At 40.1% G+C, this 20,839-nt stretch overlaps 1 protein-coding gene across 2 annotated transcripts; it reads left to right on the top strand.

The window, feature by feature from the left end:
• Positions 1-46: 46 nt before the first annotated feature.
• foxq2 (forkhead box Q2) lies at positions 47-6,628 on the top strand. Of its 2 annotated transcripts, XM_042417032.1 has the most exons (3): positions 47-370; positions 3,163-3,862; positions 4,554-6,628. In XM_042417032.1, the coding sequence occupies exons 2-3, from the start codon at positions 3,347-3,349 to the stop codon at positions 4,926-4,928; spliced, it is 891 nt and encodes a 296-aa protein (XP_042272966.1). In that variant the 5' UTR covers positions 47-370; positions 3,163-3,346; the 3' UTR covers positions 4,929-6,628. The 2 variants fall into 2 exon arrangements, with proteins under 2 accessions (XP_042272966.1, XP_042272965.1); XM_042417031.1 differs by lacking the exon at positions 47-370 and having other exon boundaries at positions 1,791-3,862.
• The last annotated feature ends 14,211 nt before the right edge of the window (positions 6,629-20,839 follow it).

The raw sequence follows: 20,839 nt of genomic DNA on the forward strand, positions 1-20,839 counted from the left end.
ATCACAGGGTGCTGTTCTCCAGCGCTCGTAGCGCTACACATAACAATGGGCGGGCCCGCTGTTTTTTTAAAGTTACAGTGCAACTTTTTTAAAAACACTAAGAGACAGGTCTCCTCTCCAAAATAGGCCTCAGTGTCCACTAATGAAACCACGTGGCCAAGTATTTCGATATACATGATGTTTCCGTTTTATAGTATCGAGGTTTTGTGAACGTGTGTCTTAGAAACAGTTTAAATTCAACATGGATGTAAAAGCATGGGGTGTCAAGTGGATCTGGGTCGCATGGTCTAATCAAATCCCGTCCGAGCAAATTATTCCACTTCAGGTTACGCGAGCAGCCGTGAGATGTGGAGTTAATGCTTTGTCTGAGGTATGTTCATAACTGAATGAAAATACGAGCAATTAACGATATACACACACACGTGAAAGTACAGACCAGCCATACCGTGTCTAAAACACAAGTAACACGCTGTGACTCGCTTTTAGCAAAATCAAATGAAGTATACAAAGGACACATTTACAGTCCCTCTGATGATCCAGCCCTGCTTTTCCAAAGGCTCCTAATATGTGGCAAAGAATTATGGAGCACAAAAAATGACATAAGCATAAATAATTAAATAAATGTAGAAATACATGAATAAATAAATGTAGAAATACATAAATAAATGAATAAATGTAGAAATAATTAAATAAATGTAGAAATACAGAAATAGCCTGAATAAAAGATTATTTATGGAAATGTAGAAAAGAAGTCCAAGACATTGCTTTTTTATTATTAAAATATTTGTATTTTTTATTTACTTATTTATGTATTTAATCATTTATTTCTGCATTTAATTATTTATTTATGTATGCTTATATCATTTTTTGTGCTCCATAAACAATAGCCTCATGGAAACACAGAAATCAAGTGAGGGAACTGCAGTATCATGTAATAACATGGTGTGTTTTGTTTTAGTTTTACTTGGGAATGTGAAAGGTCAATAAAACAACACTATCTAGTCAAAGGGACAGCTGGCTTTGTCACTATAGCTGCTTGATGACAAGGTTATCTACGACTACATACTGCAATTTAATGAGATATGTTCATTTATAGGCTGCACCTGTACAAAATAATAGTTCACAAATCCAGTGCCAAATGATGTTTCCTACAATGCAGTCTACTATTTTTATAACTCTAAAATTGGTTCATATTGTCTCAATTTATAGACCATAAGCCTACTGTATATATGAATGTAGCAATTTGCAATACAATAGCATGACTAATAGGCAACACAGTGCTCTCTGTTGGTTACACAGTATATTTCATGTTCCACGATTTAAACAGAAGAGGGCAATATGGTCCATGATTTGACCTGAGTGTCATTTAATTAATTTCCTCCTAAAACTGAAAGATCAAAGTAGATCTATCCAGATACTGTTATCTGGGCTAATGTGAAGACTGAGGTGGTGAAATGGTGTAGTCATATATTTATATTTATTGTTGGGAGTTGTCAATCTCTACAATTTCAGTAAACAGGTTAAATTTAACAAATTAACAGATTAAGACATTTTAAATTCTGTTTCAGATCACAGAGTTTTCAATGGTGCTAAATATGCTTCAGTGCTTCAAGAACTAGAAGAAACATGTATGTGATATTGTATTGTATATTCATATAAAATTGTTTTACCTGACTTTGCACTTACTTAAGGGAAAATTTAAAGGGAAATTTAGAAACCCAGTGGTTAAACAACACTATGTTTTGGTGCTTTCTTGAACCTTTTGAAAAAAAGGCACAAAGACTCTTGGCTTTCCTTTATTGTAAAAACTCAATTCACCATACAAATTTTATTTATTCAAATGCATATGATATCAATGGACTGTAAAGATAAATCTCACAATTTATGTCAGAATTCAAAAGTGTCATTCACACGAGTCTGACGTGTAGATGTTTTACCTGTATCATAACATAAACAACATAAATAAGTCTACAGATAAAACCATAGAAAAACAGTGTTGTCAATGTATGTGTCATTAAAACATCATCACAAAAAAGAACAATGGAGTCTCAGAAGTTTAAAAATACCTCAAAAGTAATTACTAACTCATGTTGAGGGGTCACATACATTCAGTTCTTGGGCCAAAACCTAGAAATGGCAGTAAATTAAAACATAAAGTATAATTAAACATAGTAATAAAGTCAGTAATAGAGTACAGCACATCATTAGATAGCACATGAAATAACTGTTCCTCAAGGTGAGGGAGATGATCATTATTTTTTAAAATAAATCTTAATTATAGCAGTACAATATTCATACACAATCATAGAACACAGTTCAATACAATACGATGAAAAAGTGCAGAAGCATTTCAGTTTTGACCTCTGAGATAGATCTTAAAAGATATCTAAGGCCCTCTTTGCTGAACTCCCTCGCAAACAAACAAAAAAAACATGACTTTTTATAGAACTGTGAGGAAAAATGCAATAAAAGTCATAGAAGTTTCAACAACAGGAAATAAATCAATTAGATTTTTAGTCATACTCTTTAGTGTTCTGTTACCTTGTGACAATCAATGTCTGCACAAAACATTCATGCTCTTTCTAAAAAAGGAGACTTGACCAAATATTGAACTCGACCAATTAATTACTGCTTTATTGTAATTGCGGTAATTCTTTGGACAGCATCCCCTCGGACAAAACCACTTTAACTGGATAACACTGGTATCTAAAAGGCCTTTGATTCTACAGCATCCATCCTCTGCACACCATGTCTTACTAAATCTTGAGTGTTTAATCTCCCGTAATTACAAAGATTTGCTTAGGTTAATAAAAATAATCCGCCTCAATTGAGACCCCCTACCCGGACCACCCCTGGGCCTTCTTTGCCCCTTTCTGTGAGGGATAAATTCACAGTCACATAAATAGAGTCACCTTCACAACCGTGAAGCACAACTCTTTGATTCAGGAGCAGTAGGCTGTTGGATATTGAGATAGACTTTTTGATCGTCAGGTTTTGTCAGAAAGGCGAAAAACCTTAATTGAAATTTGTTGGTAAACAAAGAAGCTGTGTTTAGTCTTATAGGCTGACGTCATTTCCACGGGTTGAGATTGTGTCATCGGTGAGCGCGTCAAGGTTAACAACAGTTGAGAGGCTCATCTTTATCTGTGATCTTGTCAACAGTAAGACTTCGGCGAAAGAAGCAAGGGGCATTTAGGCGTTCAGTTTATGAATGGTCCTGCACTTCATAAGAAAATAGCCATGCTGTGATACTCAAAATTCTGGGAAGACTTCTGGGAAAAAAAACACCTTTCATTTATCACCTGATTCAACAGTCCATCACCTTGGAACCAATAAAATCTCTGTAATGAGTCTGAGATATTTCAGTTCAGAGATGACAATGGAGAACAGAAGCAGCTGCAACGGCAGCAGAGAAAGGCTGGGACTGAGCTTCACTATTGACTACCTTCTGTTCAATAAAGGAGTCAAAGGTTCCAAAGAAGAACCGACAGGAAGTCGTATGGAGGAGCGGACAGCGAACAACATGCTAAATCATCAGAATCCTGAACCCAAAGAGGAGGGGATTCTCTGTGAGGTACAGGAGAAGCGGCTACAGAGGTCAGAGGCAGAGACCGGAGAAAGGAAAGTCAAAGAAGAGGAGGGGGATGAAGAGCAACAAGAGGAGGGGGAGGAGAAAATGACCACCGCCGCCACCACCACCACCACGTCTACCAGCGGCAGTCCATCCAAGTCTACGGACAAACCCAACCAGTCCTACATCGCACTCATCTCCAAGGCCATCCTGGCGTCAGAGCAGAAGAAACTGCTGCTATGTGACATCTACCAGTGGATCATGGACCACTACCCTTACTTCAAGAGTAAGGTATGTTCACGTCTGTGCTCTTGTGCTTTTCCATTTAGTTGACAAGCAGAACATGTATAGCACTGCAAGAAAACAGGTTGAATTGTGTAATTGGGTAGTAATGTTTGGTAAAAACTACAATGCAGGGTAGTATTTTGAAATAAATTAGGCTGTAGTACTTAACTTGCCGCAGCTACAATAAGGAAGATGACGGGAAAGCGTGTTCGCCGGGAGTCTTCTCAAGTCAGTTGCTGAAAAATATTGTGGCAGCCATATTCACAAGTGAGGCGACCTACTTGGCACAGGTAATCTGTCTGAGTGGTTAGGCAATTAGGTGCTTGCAGGGACACTAGATGATCTTCTTGTTGGCGAATTCACAAATAAAGTAATCCTGTTGCTAGGTTGCAAACTGCCTCTGCCTTTACCAGGTGCAACAACAGATTGGACGTTGCCTAGTGGATTAAAGTTGATCACTGGTTTGACGTGCTAAAAAGGTAACTCAGGGTGTTGTGTCTTACCAAGATCATATACTGTCTTGACACGCTATCGCACATCCTGCCAACAACAGGACAAGGTGACATCCTGAAGGAGGATCAAGATACTTAACAGCCACCTATGTTAATTTTGAGTTGGGGACACCCATTACCCTTACTTAGTTTTCAGGTTGTACTTTATGTCTAACCATGTTTCTTATCTTTACTTGCTCCAACAGGATAAAAACTGGAGGAACAGCGTGCGTCACAACTTGTCCCTGAACGATTGCTTCATCAAAGCAGGCCGCAGCGAAAATGGTAAAGGCCACTTCTGGGCGATTCACCCATCGAACTACCAGGACTTTTCTAACGGGGACTACCACTGCCGGAGGACGCGGCGGAGGGTACGCAGGGTGGCAGGACAGCTCCCCCTTTCACCCCTGAGCTCTGCCTTCCATCACGCCCTCGCTCGCCCCCACAGAACGACCTGTTGGTGCTGTCCACAAGCCCAAACATTCCCTCTATCCTGTTTGGCACCCAGACTCTACTGGCCTTGGTCCAGTGTGCAGGCACAAGTGGGGCTCCACCCAAGAATTCACGCCTCTGTACCCTGAGGGAGAATAGTTTGGGGTTTTTTTAGGTATTCTGTACTCACAGTTTGGCCTTGATTCACTGTCGGGTAAAAGAGAAATTTTAGAATATTATTTGCTAATGATTATGTCATTAGATGACGTTAAAATCAAAATGGACTTTGACAATTATATGTCATACTCTGCTTTGTAAGTAAGGGCAAAATGATTTTAGGACATTCAATGACTAAATAAAATGTATGAATCTTATGAAGCGACTGCACTTGTTTCATTTGTATTCTGACTGTTTTTAGAATGACAAAAACACAATGTTTTGTTATTCTTATTAAATCATATTGAACTGAACATCTTATGATCTTTCTTTTTTATCAGCTGCCTCATTTGTGTGTGTGTGTGTGTGTGTGTGTGTGTGTGTGTGTGTGTGTGTGCGCGCGCTTGCCTGTGCGTGCAGATAGTACTAAAAGTGAGCCCACTGCTAAAATACCACCTGGTGTTAGATGCTAATTAGTCAAAGCTGTCGGGATGCAAAATCTTCTGCCCTAAGAGACTAAAATCAGGCTTCGCAAAGCCTACTCCCAAGGATATGAGGCCAGATAATCTGAGCAATCCCAAATAGTTTCAAGAAATAGGAAGCTTATCACACGGTGGGTGTAATCCGTAACCGCTGCTACAGAAAGAGGGGAACCACAGGAGGTCAGGGATGAAGGAAGCAGAGGAAAGGGAAGAAGGCAGAGAGGTGAGGGGACACTGATTTATTGGAGAAGTGGGAGGGCTTTTTGGGAGGTTTTTTACTGTATGTGTTTACATGGACCAGTCAGGGCAGAAACACACAGCAACTGAAATAATGGTTTATGTTAAGTTCATGTGACTGTAGTACATAAGTTACAGTACATAATGTTATGATCTGTGTGTGTGACTCTTTAAAAAGGAGTACATATGACAAAGACACTCCCCAAAAATAACCAATAAAACTGTCACCAAACAGCAGCTCAATTATAAGATGACTCCAAAATATTGCCATAAAAAGGATCAAGTCGATTTTTACCTGTCCGGCTCTCACATCAATAGTGAAATTCCTCTCTGACTTGCAAAGGTTGGCATTTACATTCACAGTGCTCCAGCCTAAGAGGATTAGGTCATACATTGACTTTTCTGAAGTTTGTTTGTCTCAGCTCATGCAGGCTTCTTATTTGCAAATTATCGAATATTTGAATAAGGCAATATTTGACATGAAATTAGATTCTAAATAGACAAACAATATGTCAGAGGGATAAAGCTTGAGAGCGAGAGAGAGAGAGATAGAGAGAGAGAGCACACTTGTGGGTGTTATTCACAACAGTTATTTTCTGGTGATGTTCATTAGAACAATGACAAATCCATCTAATTAATTTTTGTTCACCAAATCTTCCTATTCAATGTCGGCAGCTAATTGGAGACCTAATTTGCTTAATTCCCATGAATTGCTCTCTGCATCAAATCCTCTTCAATTCACCAGCTTTAAGGCTTTAATTTGGTTGCATATGTTTGCTGTACACACACACACACACACACACACACACACACACACACACACACACACACACACACACATAGAAGCAAGAATGCACAATGCACACATGTACAAACACTCCTAACAATCTTGCAGAAACACAAATGCATATTTTTGCACACACACTGTAAAGTTGTTCAAATTAATTATGTTTGCTTTTTTGTGCTACTTTGTATACATTTTAAATAATATTAAATATATTTGCCAAATTTTTTATCATGTTTTACCTGTTAAACATTCACAGATACTATAAAAATACTGGAAATAACATCACTTACTTTGAACTAAAGCTCCCAAAATTACAATTACATCTAACTACCTTTCAAGAAGAATGAAAATGAGGTCATGAGGTCTATGAATGTGTGTGTATATGTGTGTGTGTTTGTGTGTGTATGTTCATATGTGCATGTCATTTTGTTAATCTAATGAGATGGGCGGAAGGGTGCAGGGGGCCATAGATTAAGGCACAAAGATTTGTTCCTGATTAGCAGAGAGTGAGATAAGAAGATCAGTCCTGCTGAGATGGCGATGAAACATTATGGCCGTGTTTTAATACAACACATTTACAGCAGCATTCCAAAGCTGATTCCCTTTAGCTTACATGTATCTCATTGATTTGACTATAGACTCGACATATAACAGTTTACAACACATGAAACCTGAGGTTACAGGTGCAAGTAGATCAAAAAGATACACAAGAAAAGTGAGGTTTTACCATTAATTCAGTGCAGGTTGTTCTTTGTTTTCAGTTTGTAGGAATTATTTTATCACTACCTTTTTAAGCTAAATTAACAAATAACATTACTGTGAAAGTAGAATCTGCTTTTGTTCTTATGACTCTTTTGTTCAACATTCACTCACATGAGTCTTTACACACAGTACAGTCACGTTAATGACTGGAATCGGTCATCAAATAAACTTTAAATTCAGCTTCATTTCAAGCCTAAATTCCCTGAAGATACCTGAATACTTCTTAATTATCATGACAGGAATATTTGTCATCTGAGAATGTCTAGCTGGTATAAATATAGAAGCTTTTTAAAAATAATTGTGTCACATAGTACACTACAAAGTCTAGAAACCACATAATTTTAATTAAGTGATGACTGAAGTAGTTGGCTGATACTGTAGACAGATGATTAGTTGGCGCTGGAGAGCTCAGCTGTAAAATATGTGATTATAATAAAATCATCACTGAATATTTTCAGTTTTAAGGGATTTCTTGCTATTTCTTGCTGAGTTTTTTTTAACTCAGTAACACAACCAAATCAGGTGTCAAGCACAAATCATTATTTGATTTGTTTCTCTGTCATTCTTTCATTTTAGTTTGATTAAGATTGTTGCATTGGATTTGAGGTGGTATAAAGTGTAAAAAAAAAAAAAAAAAAAAAAAGAGTAAAGCATGATTTTAACAAGTGTGTGTTTCTTTTATGACAGCATTAAATGGAATATATAGAGTGCTCAGTCCAAATAAGTGATTAATGGACATCATTGTAAATTCTGAAAATAAAAAACACTGTTTTTTTGACTTGTATAATGTATTTCATTATTTGTCTTTCTCTCCTCAGAAATGCATGTTTCATCGTACTGGCTGCAGCTGACTGTATGAATAAGTCTCAACAGGCATAAAGGCTTGTGGAGTCCAAATTGCAAGTCTATTAGAAAGCATGATTGCATAGAAGTAAGTAGTATTTAAGGCTTAGAAGCGCTCTAGTTGAACCAAAACCAGCTGCTATTTTCTGGTTGTGTCCCACCATGAACAATAGCCCTGCGTTACCTCTGCTTCAAAGGCGTCATAATAGTCAATCGATCAGAATGCGAGGCGCTATTCTGCAGATTACTGTTAACAATAATTTGCCTCCCAGTGCACCGTTGCCATCTTTGAAGCAATGTTTTATTGCGTTTTTTTTTCATCTGCATCTGTCATCCCCGAGGTCCACTGTTTGATCTCTCCCCACCAGTGTCTGCCTCCCCGGGGTCGCGTTGACCTGTTGATTGGCAGCTGCGATCAGACATATGGTGGGACGAGGCATCGACCGGAGCTCCCCGGAGACAAAAGCAGACTAGTGGGGTTTTTTTCCCCCTTCTTCACCAAGCCGAGGAGCCGAGCTGCAGCACCGAGGAAGGCATCTGATCCGACCACTAGATGACGCAAGGTGCAAGCGAATATTTCCAGCATTGTTTCAACCATTAAGTCTAAGTGGATGTGGCAAAGTTTTGCTTTTTAAAAAAAAAAAAATTAACCTTGTCGTCATTTTCAGTTTCTCCTGTTGCGTATTGCATTGTGCTAATTAAGCATTTAACACAATTTATTCATGGATTTGAAATATCACCCTTTTCCACACTGTTTTATCATTCATAAAGAATTTCCAAGATTTTTCCTCCCCTGAAGCCCCACAGTGACACTTTGACCCCCGTAACGGTCAGAATGGCGGCCATGTGCAGCCATCTTAGCAGATCAAATATGGTCTCTGCCAAAAATTAATGTGGATGTGGCAAACCAGAGTGTTTGCTCAGTGTTCACGCCAGGCTTCTTTGGATTTTGCCCAACTGTGTGCTACTTCACTGGAAACCAATTGGGGGCAGCTTGACTCCCAGTGAAAAAAAAGCCCCAAAACAAACAGATGTGATGCTCAACCTGGTGTGTTTGTGTTTGTGTGTGCGCGTTCCTGTGTGCATGATTTCAGTGTAGGCATACAGAATGCAAAACACCCCCCATCTCTCCTCCTATAGTGAGTGGAGTGTTACCATGGTGATGCATCCCTGGCCAGGGTCTGCAGTGATCCCCACTGACCCTGGTTGGTGACCTTTGACATTTAGGCCATGGCCAGGGTCAAAAGGTCAGCGATGGCCGGAGGGCAACAAGAGCACTTCCGTGATTGGCACTCTGACACGCTTGCTGCCCCCTTCATCCGCAGCGCTCACCTCCCTCCCAGTTTGCACCTCTCATTTGCATTTGTTACGGAACGAAGACCATCAGCTGCAGGAGGTTTAACATTGCGCTTTAGCAGGTAGCCTGGTTTATGCTCACGGCAATGCAAGGCTCAATATTGTCTAATTTGCATTCAATGCTGCTTAGTCTATGGGGCTACACATTCCACATAGGTTTCGACTTCAGTTTTGTGTAAATTGTGATGATAAAATGCAATCTGCAGCCGGCTAACATCCTGTATCATGATGGTTATGATAGCAGTAATGATCGTCAGTATTCCCATGGCCCCAGCAATCCACTGTATGTGGGGATATTTATAGGTCTTCATGTGAGTGTGCTTGTGTGTGTGCATGCATGTTTGTTCATTTCTAGATGGGGGGGGGGGGGGGGGGGGGGGCAATGCACCACACCACACCGTTGTTCTTCTCGTGGGGAATAATTACAGAATCGTGGGTACTAAAAGTCATGTGACCCTAGCCTCCTGCTCCCAAATAATTTATCCCCCCAGCTGATAGCTCGTCAATATCAATTTATTAATTTAACAGTTCTGGACTGATAAAAGGTAGTGCACACTGTTAGCTTGCTGAAGTGGGGAATACGGATGAATTTTACAGTGCAACGGTGTGAGAGGAAGCAAAGAGGGAGAGACCGGAGGACAAAGCGAGGGAGAGAAACGGCACAGAAGTGATCAATGGCGAGACGGAGGAGAGAGATGCATATTCGCCGTGCAAAAATGGGCCACCATTGCTCATATTCCAAGGCTATTGAATGAAAGTTATGAAAATTAATACACTTATTATCACCATATTAAAAATTAAGATTGAGGACAGCACACTCATTGTATTGATATTCAAATGTCTCCAATATATTGATCAACGCAACCCAGTTTCTCCCTAACCTCTTCGGGTAAGCCTGTGCTACATTCCGAGAGGAAAGAAAGTGTGTTTTGCAAAGAAACGCTTTTGAAGATTTTAATTAGTCACACAAAGAAAACCCTATTGTGTCAGTACACAACCTGAGTTGCATATAAGATGATCGTTTCCTGAAAGATGCCTCCTCCAAGATGAAAACAAAGAAGCGTGACCCCTCTTGACCTGCCAGCACTTCCTTTGCATCCTGATTTTTTAAAAAGGGTAATGAATATACATCTGGCATAAAGCAGAACACATATATCATCCAGTTTCCACCACAAAACAGTCAACCCGGAACCTAACCTATTCCCAGAGCCATTACATAATATCCCTGAAGGAGGCTAAAAGGTATTTTAACAAGACCCACTGCTTGATGACCTTTGACCCCTTCTCAGTTGACCCCGCGCTCCTGACCCCACTTACACTAGCCGGCGACAGTGCTGGACACAGATCCCATACACTTCCCGTTGTGCGGAGACAAAGAGGGAGAGATTAATTTACAAATTGATGTATGTGAGGATTCAGCAGTTTTTGTCAAGGGCTGACAGATTTACTCAATTTGTTGATCTATCATTCTCTCAGTTTCTCCTTTTTAAAAATCCATCCATCCAGCCATCCAAAAATGTCAAGAACAGAAACAAACACTAAATCCAATCACATCTTGTTCTGTATGTCAGTACATTATATAATCTTTTCTTCTCTGCAGGCTTTGAGGCTCCCCTCACACGGACAATCACTATAGTGGATTCTCCTCGGGTCTTTGGAGGGCTGCGGGGTAGCAAGTGTCAATAGAGGTGGAGTGTGTGAGTGTGAGAGATGATAGACTGAGGTTAAGAGGTGTCAACACAGAGAAAGAGAGGGCTCGAGGACTCTTCACCGGATCCTGCCTGACACTCTGACACTCTCCTCAACCTCTCCTCTGATTAACCACTCTAAAGACGCCATTGAGACACGGGTGCTTCACACGGAAACATACGTGCACATGCATGCAGACACACACACACACACACAACACAGCGTTTCGACGACGCGTTCTCCGTCTCTTCCCTCGGAGGCTACATCTCATCCGTGTGTGTCTGTGTGTCAGACGCACATCAGCTCTGAGGTGTGGAAACCTGAAGATGTGTTGTTCACAGGCACAGAAACTCTCTGAAAGGTTCTGGCAGTCAGGAATGGATTTGTTACACCTCTGATGTGCGGTATATGTTCAGCCAAGTGTAAGATACAACAGTGCCATCCCACAGGGCTTTGCACATGTCAGGTTGTGCAGTGCAACATACGAACGGCGGAACAAACACTGACATATACATTGTCAGGCTTTCTCTGTGACCATCAGCTTGGACACAGCGCTTGAGTGCGTGTTGTGAACAGTTTCCTTCTTTAGAGCTCCACCATCTTTCTGATTGGCACTTAGCACACAATATGTAATCCTCATTTTGTCGGATGTTCACTCTACAGTAGCTCTGTGTCATATCAGTTAATTCCTTGTAAAATAATTTCCTTCCGACAAACTGTGTGGTGACTCCATTACACCTGTTTGGTTTGCTTGAGTTTACTTTTCTTTGATTTAGTAAGGTGGATTTATTTGGGTTAATTAATTAGGGGCAGGTTTAAGGATTGAATTCACCCGAATTAAAAAAAACAAACAGATTTTCCACCTGATCCCTACTGGTATCCAGCCATGTGTGATGATCTTGAATTTCTTTGCTTAGGCTTTGAGATATGCAGTTCTGAGATTTCTGCTCTCACCGCCAATACAACAGAGGTGAATGAATTTCTTTTTCTGCACTTTGAAAAATTACATTTAGAAAATTCAACAGCATCATTTCTTTCATTACATTTATTTGTCACTTTTTAACACTTTTATCCAAAGCAGGGACGATGCATGCAATGGGGACCAATTTCGGATGCAGTGTCCTTCCTCAAAGACACAGAGGAGACTAAAGGCAGCATTCTCAACCCTCCCATACTGGGAGATGAACCTGGGCCGCCTGGATGTAAACCGGGGATCCTAATTGTTAGACCATATGGGAACTTTTTAAAGGCAATGTCCATATTATTCTGTATAATACACAGAACATGCACACACAGTATTAGGAGAAACTACTCCTTTTCCCAAAGTAAGCTCATATCTCAAAATCTGGGCAAATAAAACCAAAACTATCTGCATGGCTGAAGTACCACACAGTACTACTGGAGGTATTTATTTAATTATTGTAATTTAGATGAACAAACACTTTAATACCTTGTAAAAGAATATACTACCTACAAACTTGCAGTACAGTGTATGTCACCTATACAGATTTGATTCAGGTGAACTATTGTTGAGCTCTGTTGGCTTTGGTTTGACTTGGTTTGGTTTTATGGTTGGATTTAATTTGCTCTAGCTTTAAATAATCCTCTATTTGATTTTCATACATCACTCCTGTGGTTTTACATACGGTATATGTGTATCTTACAGAGACTATGGTCATTTTATTTGGTGCTGCTGGGCTCAGTCCTGCTTTTTTGTGCTGTTTAGTGTTCAACATTAAGCCAAGCAGCTTAAGAGATCCTTCTGACACACCCTCCCTCTCCATCATGCTTTAGCATAAAGCAAATGACATTTCTCAAGTGACCAGACAAAACTGTACAGAAATAGAGATATAATACACACACGGCGTGGGCTATAGATTGCAGAATGTGAGAACACTGCATGAGTCAATACCTAAATTAAGAAAGATGCTGATGTGAACATAGATATATGACTCATATCTGTAAGAGTTGACATGCAGGCAGGCAGGTTCATGAATCTTAATAATCAGAGATGAGAAGCAAGTAGGTTGACTGGTATTACCAAGATAGGTCAGCGTAATGACATGTGAGTATTTAAAACAAATAGTCACGTCGACAGCGATGAATATAAGACTCTAAACCAACTGGTGCCAAACCACAGCTTCTCTCTCCCATCCCCTCCCTTTCCTCCTCAAAACCTGTGAGGTAGAAAATAGGGAGATATGAGGAGGTGGGGATGGAGGGAGATAAGCTGAGGTGGAGATAGAGACAGGTGAAAGAGGTAAGGGTCATAGCACATGCTCCTCTTGGCCTTCTCTCGCCAATGTTGTTTTATTAGCCCTGTCAGATTGTAATTTGCCCAACGGTAAACACACAGAACGGGCTTAATTAAGAATTTTTGAACGGGGATACGGTCAAGTCCGGAAACATTAGAGAGATGCAACCGGGTGTCGTAAAGATTGATTGAGACAGAGGATGGAAGGACGTGGTTAGAAACAGAGGGGTGGAGGGAGGGGGGGCAGGAGTGGTGTGTATGTTACAGCGGAGGGGTATTCTTGTGTTGCTCAGGGCAGTAGGGTGAGATAAGTTTGGAAAGATAGGGACAAATGATTTTTAATGCATTAACAGCCCGGCTGTGCGAGGCAATAACAAGGACAAGATCGGCGTTAAAATGTTTGACATCCTGCTTCGAGATCAATGCATCCCGGACAGGACACACAGTCGTAGCTGGCATATTCACCTCAACTACCGGCACAGATAACACACTCACAAACACACACATACACACCAACCTAAACAGGGCACAGAGCATGTGGGTGGGTGCATGAGTTAACAGCCTTCAAACCTCAGGGCGATGTGTAGAAAATAAAAAACAATACCTATATCCATAACAATATCCGCAGGTAAAAGCATCTTTAAATCAAAACAGAGAGGGGAGCATCTGGAGTCGATTGTTGAGAGCTGTGCGGACTACGTAAAAAGGCCAGCAAAGTAAAAGAGTAATGAGCCTATCCATATCTCCCTGTGGACCTTAAGTTCGCATTCAATACATTATTTACAGCTGAATTTTTACTGAGGTATAGGTTCCTCTCAGGGGTGTTTACAGAGTAGTGCTCTAACTGCTTTCCATTGCCTGCAGTTGAGTGGAGTAACATTGAGAAGTAATGCTTCCAGCTTGTTTCCCCCATGTTTACAGGCCTGCATATGTACATATGTGCAACATGACGCTTGGAGTCCTATAAACAGTGGTTTTTTGAGTGAAAGAAATATTTGGAAGATACAGATACGCGTTTGTTTTTGTGAAAAAGCCTAAAGAATAACACACCCAAAATAACCTGGTTCCTGTTCTTGAACACTATTGATTACAGAATGATTCTGGTCTCTTCTGAAAGGTAACTCTCTTATATCTTTACTATAGTGATACTGAAACACATTTAAAGAGGCACAAACGTGGTAAAAATGTAAGTTTCTTATAGTATTTTTTCCCCTTTTACTGTTCTGTTTTGTTTGCACTCTTCTTATAAAACAAGCAGATGTTGCCACAGTTGTATCGGGATACTAAACAGATATAATTGTGAGACTTCGTGCTTTCAAATGATTTAAACTTTGTCATGGTTGCGTGAAGATCTTATGCCATCCCAACATACTCGCCTCCCAGCTTGTATTCTTCAGGCTGCTGCTTCTTAAAGTGTTTAACACATGTGGAAATAGAATTTATAGGATTAATGCATTTATAGTTCACATTCTCTGCTTAAAGTGACCTTATTCTGATGTTTTATTGATATGTACATACACCACATGTGTATTATGAATATATAAAAAGGAAAAGGTACATGAACCTTTATATTTTGTGGGACAAAATCTGATATGATTCAGATATTTCCATTGCAATGTTTATCTAAATGCACAAATTAGAATTTTCAGGGTTTCAAGACTCACATACTGAAGACTACATACACTTTTCACCCACTCTAGCATCTCTGAACTAACAGAAAGGGACAAAATGCTCCGCTGTGGATTGCAGGGCTCCGTTACTGCTCAATTCACCCTCCAGCTTGAGTGTTTATTCATGTTTCAGGTTTATTATGTCTCATTTGGGCCAAGTGCAGATGGTGATCTGGCTGCACTTGTAGCTTGGGTTTATATCCAAGGTCTATGTAGGAGACTTTGAATGTAAACTCAGGAATTGAACAGGGCTCACTTTAAAAAGTAGATGCAAACACAAGGCCAAAAAAAAAAAATCAGATATTGGCAAAAATTCAGAGTTGTAAAATCCAGAACACATATTTCCACAAATGAAACTTGAACTTAGAATTGATGAGGTTAAATGTAATGTCAGATGAAGGATTCTAGGCTAAAATATTTATCTGTGTACAGCTTTTAAAGCACTGTCTTCTAGACCCCCCCACCCCCCTTTGAGAATACACACAAGCTACTGTAGCCTGAGAAGTCCCTGCTCCCTTTGTCTTTGTAGTTCAGCAGCTCCCGTCCGAAATACTGTAACTTCTGGGAAACAAGGAGGTCTCAGTTCTCTGTTCAGAGTGCACAACAACAAGCTGAGACTCTTTCTCAATCTCTTTATGATGTTCTCCCCCTCTGTCTTTGTCTCTCTCTTTTCAAATAGACTATTTGTCATCTCTGAAATAGGGCATTTTAAAAATTCAACCTGGAGCCAACCCCCACCCTAACTCCCCTCTATTCTCACTCTCAATTCCCCAGACTCTGGCCGGCTACGATCAATAGCCTATTGATCAACTCTCTCCATTCCCATTACACACCAGTGCCAAAAGAGCCAACCATTTTCCCTGAAAAGCTGATCTTGAACATATTTGCAATGGTAAGGTTTCTCTAATTTCAGCGGGTTACTATTAAATGCATACAGTGTGTGAGTGCCGTGGTGCTCTGTGATGTCGAGAACGGCTGAGAAAGGCCCTCAGCAAATGCAGTTACCTTCTAATTGAAAGGTATTGCATCGAAGTAGAGTATGGTTCTCCACTTAAGTAAAATAGGAGAGGTGAGAGCATTACCACATACGTAGAAAGTAATTCTTTTTCCAGTTGTTTCTACTTCATTTCTCTCCCCCGCCCTCTGTCTTTCTCCTCTCTCTCCCTCTCCATAGACAATGCTACGGGCAAAATCAATACTCGAAAGAAAAAAAAAAGAAGGCATATTTTTAGCCTGTTATTATATGAGCTGTATGAGGAAAACAGTGTTTGTGGGAAAGACAGAAATGCCAAGGTGCTGATAAGGGAGAGATTGGGCGGGAGAGATACAACAGAAGTGAAAGAGTGAGAATGATGGTGGGCTGTGAGGGAGAGTCTAATGGAGATGGATCAAACGAAGGTGGAGATAAGATGGGGTAACTGTGAGAAAATGGCTGATGTCTTGACCAGCGACATTGCTCTGTGCAGCCAGTGGGAAAAACGGCCACGAAAAGATTGTTTGTTTAGCTGATAACGAGGATTTGAAGGATGTTTGAAGTCGAGAACAATTTTCATTTTAATATTTTGTCGTCTGTCGTTTCATTTACACTTATGTGGCGTTTTGCTCTTTGTCTGCTTGTCACATCTGCAAATGAGCACTATCCTCTCTCAGCCTTTACATGGAGACATAAAACCTAAATCACAGTTATTGCACAGCAACAAAGCGATGCTATTAATACCTTCTTATGCAGCTTTGCAGCCACAGCTTCACCTCTGTTTGTGCTCTCTGCGGATCGCTGTATACTCAGCGCTGACTACGCCGCAGCCCTCACTTTCATTCCTGTTGCCTCTGAGCTTTCTGATGGACTCCCTCTCCCTAACCTCTTTTCGGCCTCACCTCTGTGCCACTGACGGTCGACCTCCAGCTCTCCTCCTATTGGTTAGAAATGCTCTGTTGATCAAATGGCAGGCCGTCCAATTGGCTGGAGAGCTCAGGAGGGGGGGAGGGGGGAGGAATTGATTTATCTGTGGTATTAGGGGATCAATTAATCCCCATTGTGTGTGCCAGCACAGATAGTCCGATGTGTCTTATTTGCTATGGCTTGTTTCTGCTCGGCTGAGATAAGAGTCTCTCCCATCACTTCCCTCTATGAACAACAAATCAAATCAAATCGAAAGGGATGATGGCATGCGGAGGGTTCCTCCCCAGGCTGTGGCTGGCTGATCACAATGAGGGAAGGCCATCAATATGAAAAGTAGTCTGTGCAGAATAAATGTCTCTCATTTGAGGGGCTGAGATGTCTGCCCTGTTGCCATGACAATCGGAGGTGGGGGTATAAACATCATTAAATAACTTGAGTAATAGTTGGCTCATGACCTCATCGGCAAAAAAAAAAAAAACTGACAAATTTAATTTTGATCATGGATTAACCACACAAATAAGATTTCCTGCTTTTACTTGATTGTAAATTGAACATCATTGGGTTTTGAATTGTTGTTCCGGACAAAACAAGACATTTGAAGACATCATCTTGAGCTTGTGATGTGCATTTTTCACTATTTCCTAACATTTTATGGCTAAATGATTAATTGATGCATCAACAAAGTATTTTCGGCAGATAAATCTGTCATGGAAATACTCATTTGTTGCAGCCCTACATACAACGTCTTATCCGTATATGATGCAAATAAAGGAACAGTAAGCAACAAACATCGTACTATACAGTAAGAAAGCAATCATAGCCGTGAGAGGAAGGGAGAAGGGTCAATGGACCGATACTTGCCGATATTTACTCTGAGATGACAGGGGAAAGAAAAGGTAAGAGAGACTAGGACAGAAGTGGGTGCTAATTCCTACTTTTCAGTTTAAATAAAGATTGGAGCTGGATAAAAGCCATTAAGGGAGAAATCAGACAGGGCATGCTATGTAGGACAAGAGCTGACTGCAGGGAGGTGAGTGGTGGGATCGATACTCAGTCGATGCGCTCAACACCCAGCTCTGCGCGCACACACACACACATACACACACACACACACACACACACACAGAGAGGGGCATGTGGTATTGCCGGGCATCTGCATGTTTGTGTGTGCGTGTGTGTGTGTGCACCAGTGACTAATGGAGGAAGAGAGAGAGCCAGAGAGAAAGAGCGCATGCAATATGCAATTAACTCTCTTTTGAGTGAAGGAATATTAAACACAGGCTGGTTGTGCGGACTGTAATTTGCAGTGATAAAAGTATTAAAGTAAAGCACTTGGACAAAGATGGAAGGGTGGACAGCTGCAGGGATGGATTTATTTTCAGAAGGCATGATACAGTTAACAAAGATAGATGTTTCAAAAGACCGTCTCCAACCTGAACTGGGGCCTCGATACGACTGCAATCACTCTGCATTCTGTCCTCCCCTCCTCTCCTCTCTCTTTCTCTGCTTCTTCTTCTTCTTCTTCTTCTCTTCTCCCTCTTTCTTTCACCTCCTCTCTCTCTCTCCTCCCTCCCCTTCCTCCCTTCCTCTCTCCCTCTCTCTGTAGAATTGATCGACTATGTCTCCTCAATCCATCTCTCCCTCTGTCGCTTAGCAACGGGTGCTCTATCGGGTGTGGAGGGTGGGAGTTTCACTAGGGGAGGGATGGGGTGGGTGGGTGGGTGGGGGGTGGTGGGGGTGGGGGGGTATTAAGCAAAAGCCAATTGTACTTGATTCCACATTTATTCTGACTGATACATGTTTCCCTTTCATAGCCTGTGAGTGAGGTTTCACTACTTGGCCGATGAATATATATATATAAAAAAAGATTTAGAGGAAAACAAAACGATAACGGCAGAAAGATTTTTCACCATTTATTTTGTCTCAAAGAAAAAAAAAACATATGCTGCAGTTGTAGCTCACCGAAAAATGTTTGATATCAGTGCCAGGACGACTAGTAGGTCACTGATTCTGTTTTGTGCATCTGAATGTTACAAATCCAACTGAGCCGTCCATCACTTTTCCCTGAAGCTGTGTCACTGTTTCTGTAAAAGTACAAAAGCACGCTGTATGTGTGAGCCTGAACTTTAAATATATCTAACGCCTCCTCCTTTCTGTCTCCACAACACGGAGAACAAACTTCCAGGGTATTTTGGCTCACAGACGCTGTGTTCATGCCGCTGCTTTTTTAGATAATCCATCTTTGCTGATTAAATTCTGCTGACAACTTTGAAAAGGTTCAGAATATAACAAACACTTTGTTTTTTTTGTGATACAAAATGAAAACAACTACATTATTTTAGTGCAGAATTAAAACAATAAAAACGTGGTGAGTGTGATAAACCCCTCTGGCCATGAGAATCATTGCTGTGCACGAAAGCAAACACATCATTTGAAACAAAAGGCTATTTAAAACGGTCTATGTAAAATCCCTGAATTAACATACATCAGGGAATAAGAAGTAAGTGTTGTGCGAGAAGCAATGTTCTGTTTTTAAGACCTTATCCTTTTGATCTACACTTAATGTCTGATCCCCTTTGAGGAAGATGTGTAGGCTATTCTTTAAGCCTAATAAATCCAGCGTTAGCAGTACTTAAGAGGGGAAAAAGCTGTGTGGTTTAAAACCAGGAGGGCAGGGGGAGAAGAACAATGAATAATGCTCTTAACTAGCTTGTGAGATAATACATACACATTACAATCTATAATCATTCTAATCTATGAAGCATTATAAATGTATAGATATTTATACGGCGCAGACCCAGGCTACATATATAAATCCACATTACAATCCGTGATCCCTCTAATCCAGAACCTAAAAGCACTGAACAACAAACATCCGTGTGTGTGTGTGTAGAATTTAAAATGTATAATATATTTATATAAATAATTGGACATATAAGTTATTTTTATGTGTGATAGCTTTCAGTTAATAAATGCCATCATACACACAGCTCTGTACACACACACACACACACACACACACACACACACACTCTCTTACATATACACACCAGCAGTTACCTAAACGCCTATAGCTTCATATTGTCAGTCGAGCGTAGACAGTCGATGGATTGTAAACAGATAAAATAGATAAAATGAGTCAAAATCAGTTTTAGTTCATTTGCATCTCTTTAGTTCAAGGGGTCAGTAAGGGGGACTGTCGAATATGTGTGTGTGTGTGTGTGTGTGTGTGTGTGCATCTGTTGTTCGTATTGACACACAGAATCAGTCACAAGTTTGGACACACTTTCTCATTCAAGTGAAATGAGAAAGTGTGTCTGAACGTTTGACTTTTACTGTACACACAGTTTGTATATTTTTCTAAAACATACACATCTATGTACAATAAATAAAACTCTATATTGCTGTTTTTAACAACTAAAGCAAATAGAACACAGAACTAATGGAGGCAAAATATAATTCTGTGAAAAACTAGTTTACGATGTGAATCTCACACACACACACACACACACACACACACACACACACACACACACACACACACACACACACACACAGAGTAGTATGATTTAAGATAAATAAAAACTTCTGTAGTGGAAAATTAATGAAAATTTGAATAAGGAAGAGAAGTGTTGACAATTTTAGTTTCATTCCTCTTCTAACTTGGAAAATTCATTTTTCATTTGAACTTTAAAAAGACATTTTTTTTTTTGTTCTGATTGTTAATAGTACAGTTTATATATAATTTATTACCAGCAGTAAACCATATTTAGGCTGTTTTAATTACTTCATAATTAAATAAAATATAAAAATAAAATAACTAGTGATTATGTTATATCAACTTATCAATTTTATTTTCACTATGGGGATCTAAGACTAAATTTAAAACAAATAAAGGTGGATTTTATTACTTTATTAAACAGT

This window comes from Thunnus maccoyii, chromosome 7, assembly GCF_910596095.1.
Source record: "Thunnus maccoyii chromosome 7, fThuMac1.1, whole genome shotgun sequence".
NCBI lineage: Eukaryota > Metazoa > Chordata > Actinopteri > Scombriformes > Scombridae > Thunnus > Thunnus maccoyii.

What these genes read in the sequence shown, in the direction of transcription:
- foxq2 (XM_042417032.1), top strand. Translation starts at nt 3,347, where the DNA reads ATGAGTCTGAGATATTTCAGTTCAGAGATGACAATGGAGAACAGAAGC. An exon ending in ACCCTTACTTCAAGAGTAAG is followed by an intron (nt 3,863 to 4,553) that starts GTATGTTCACGT and finishes TTGCTCCAACAG; the next exon opens with GATAAAAACTGGAGGAACAG.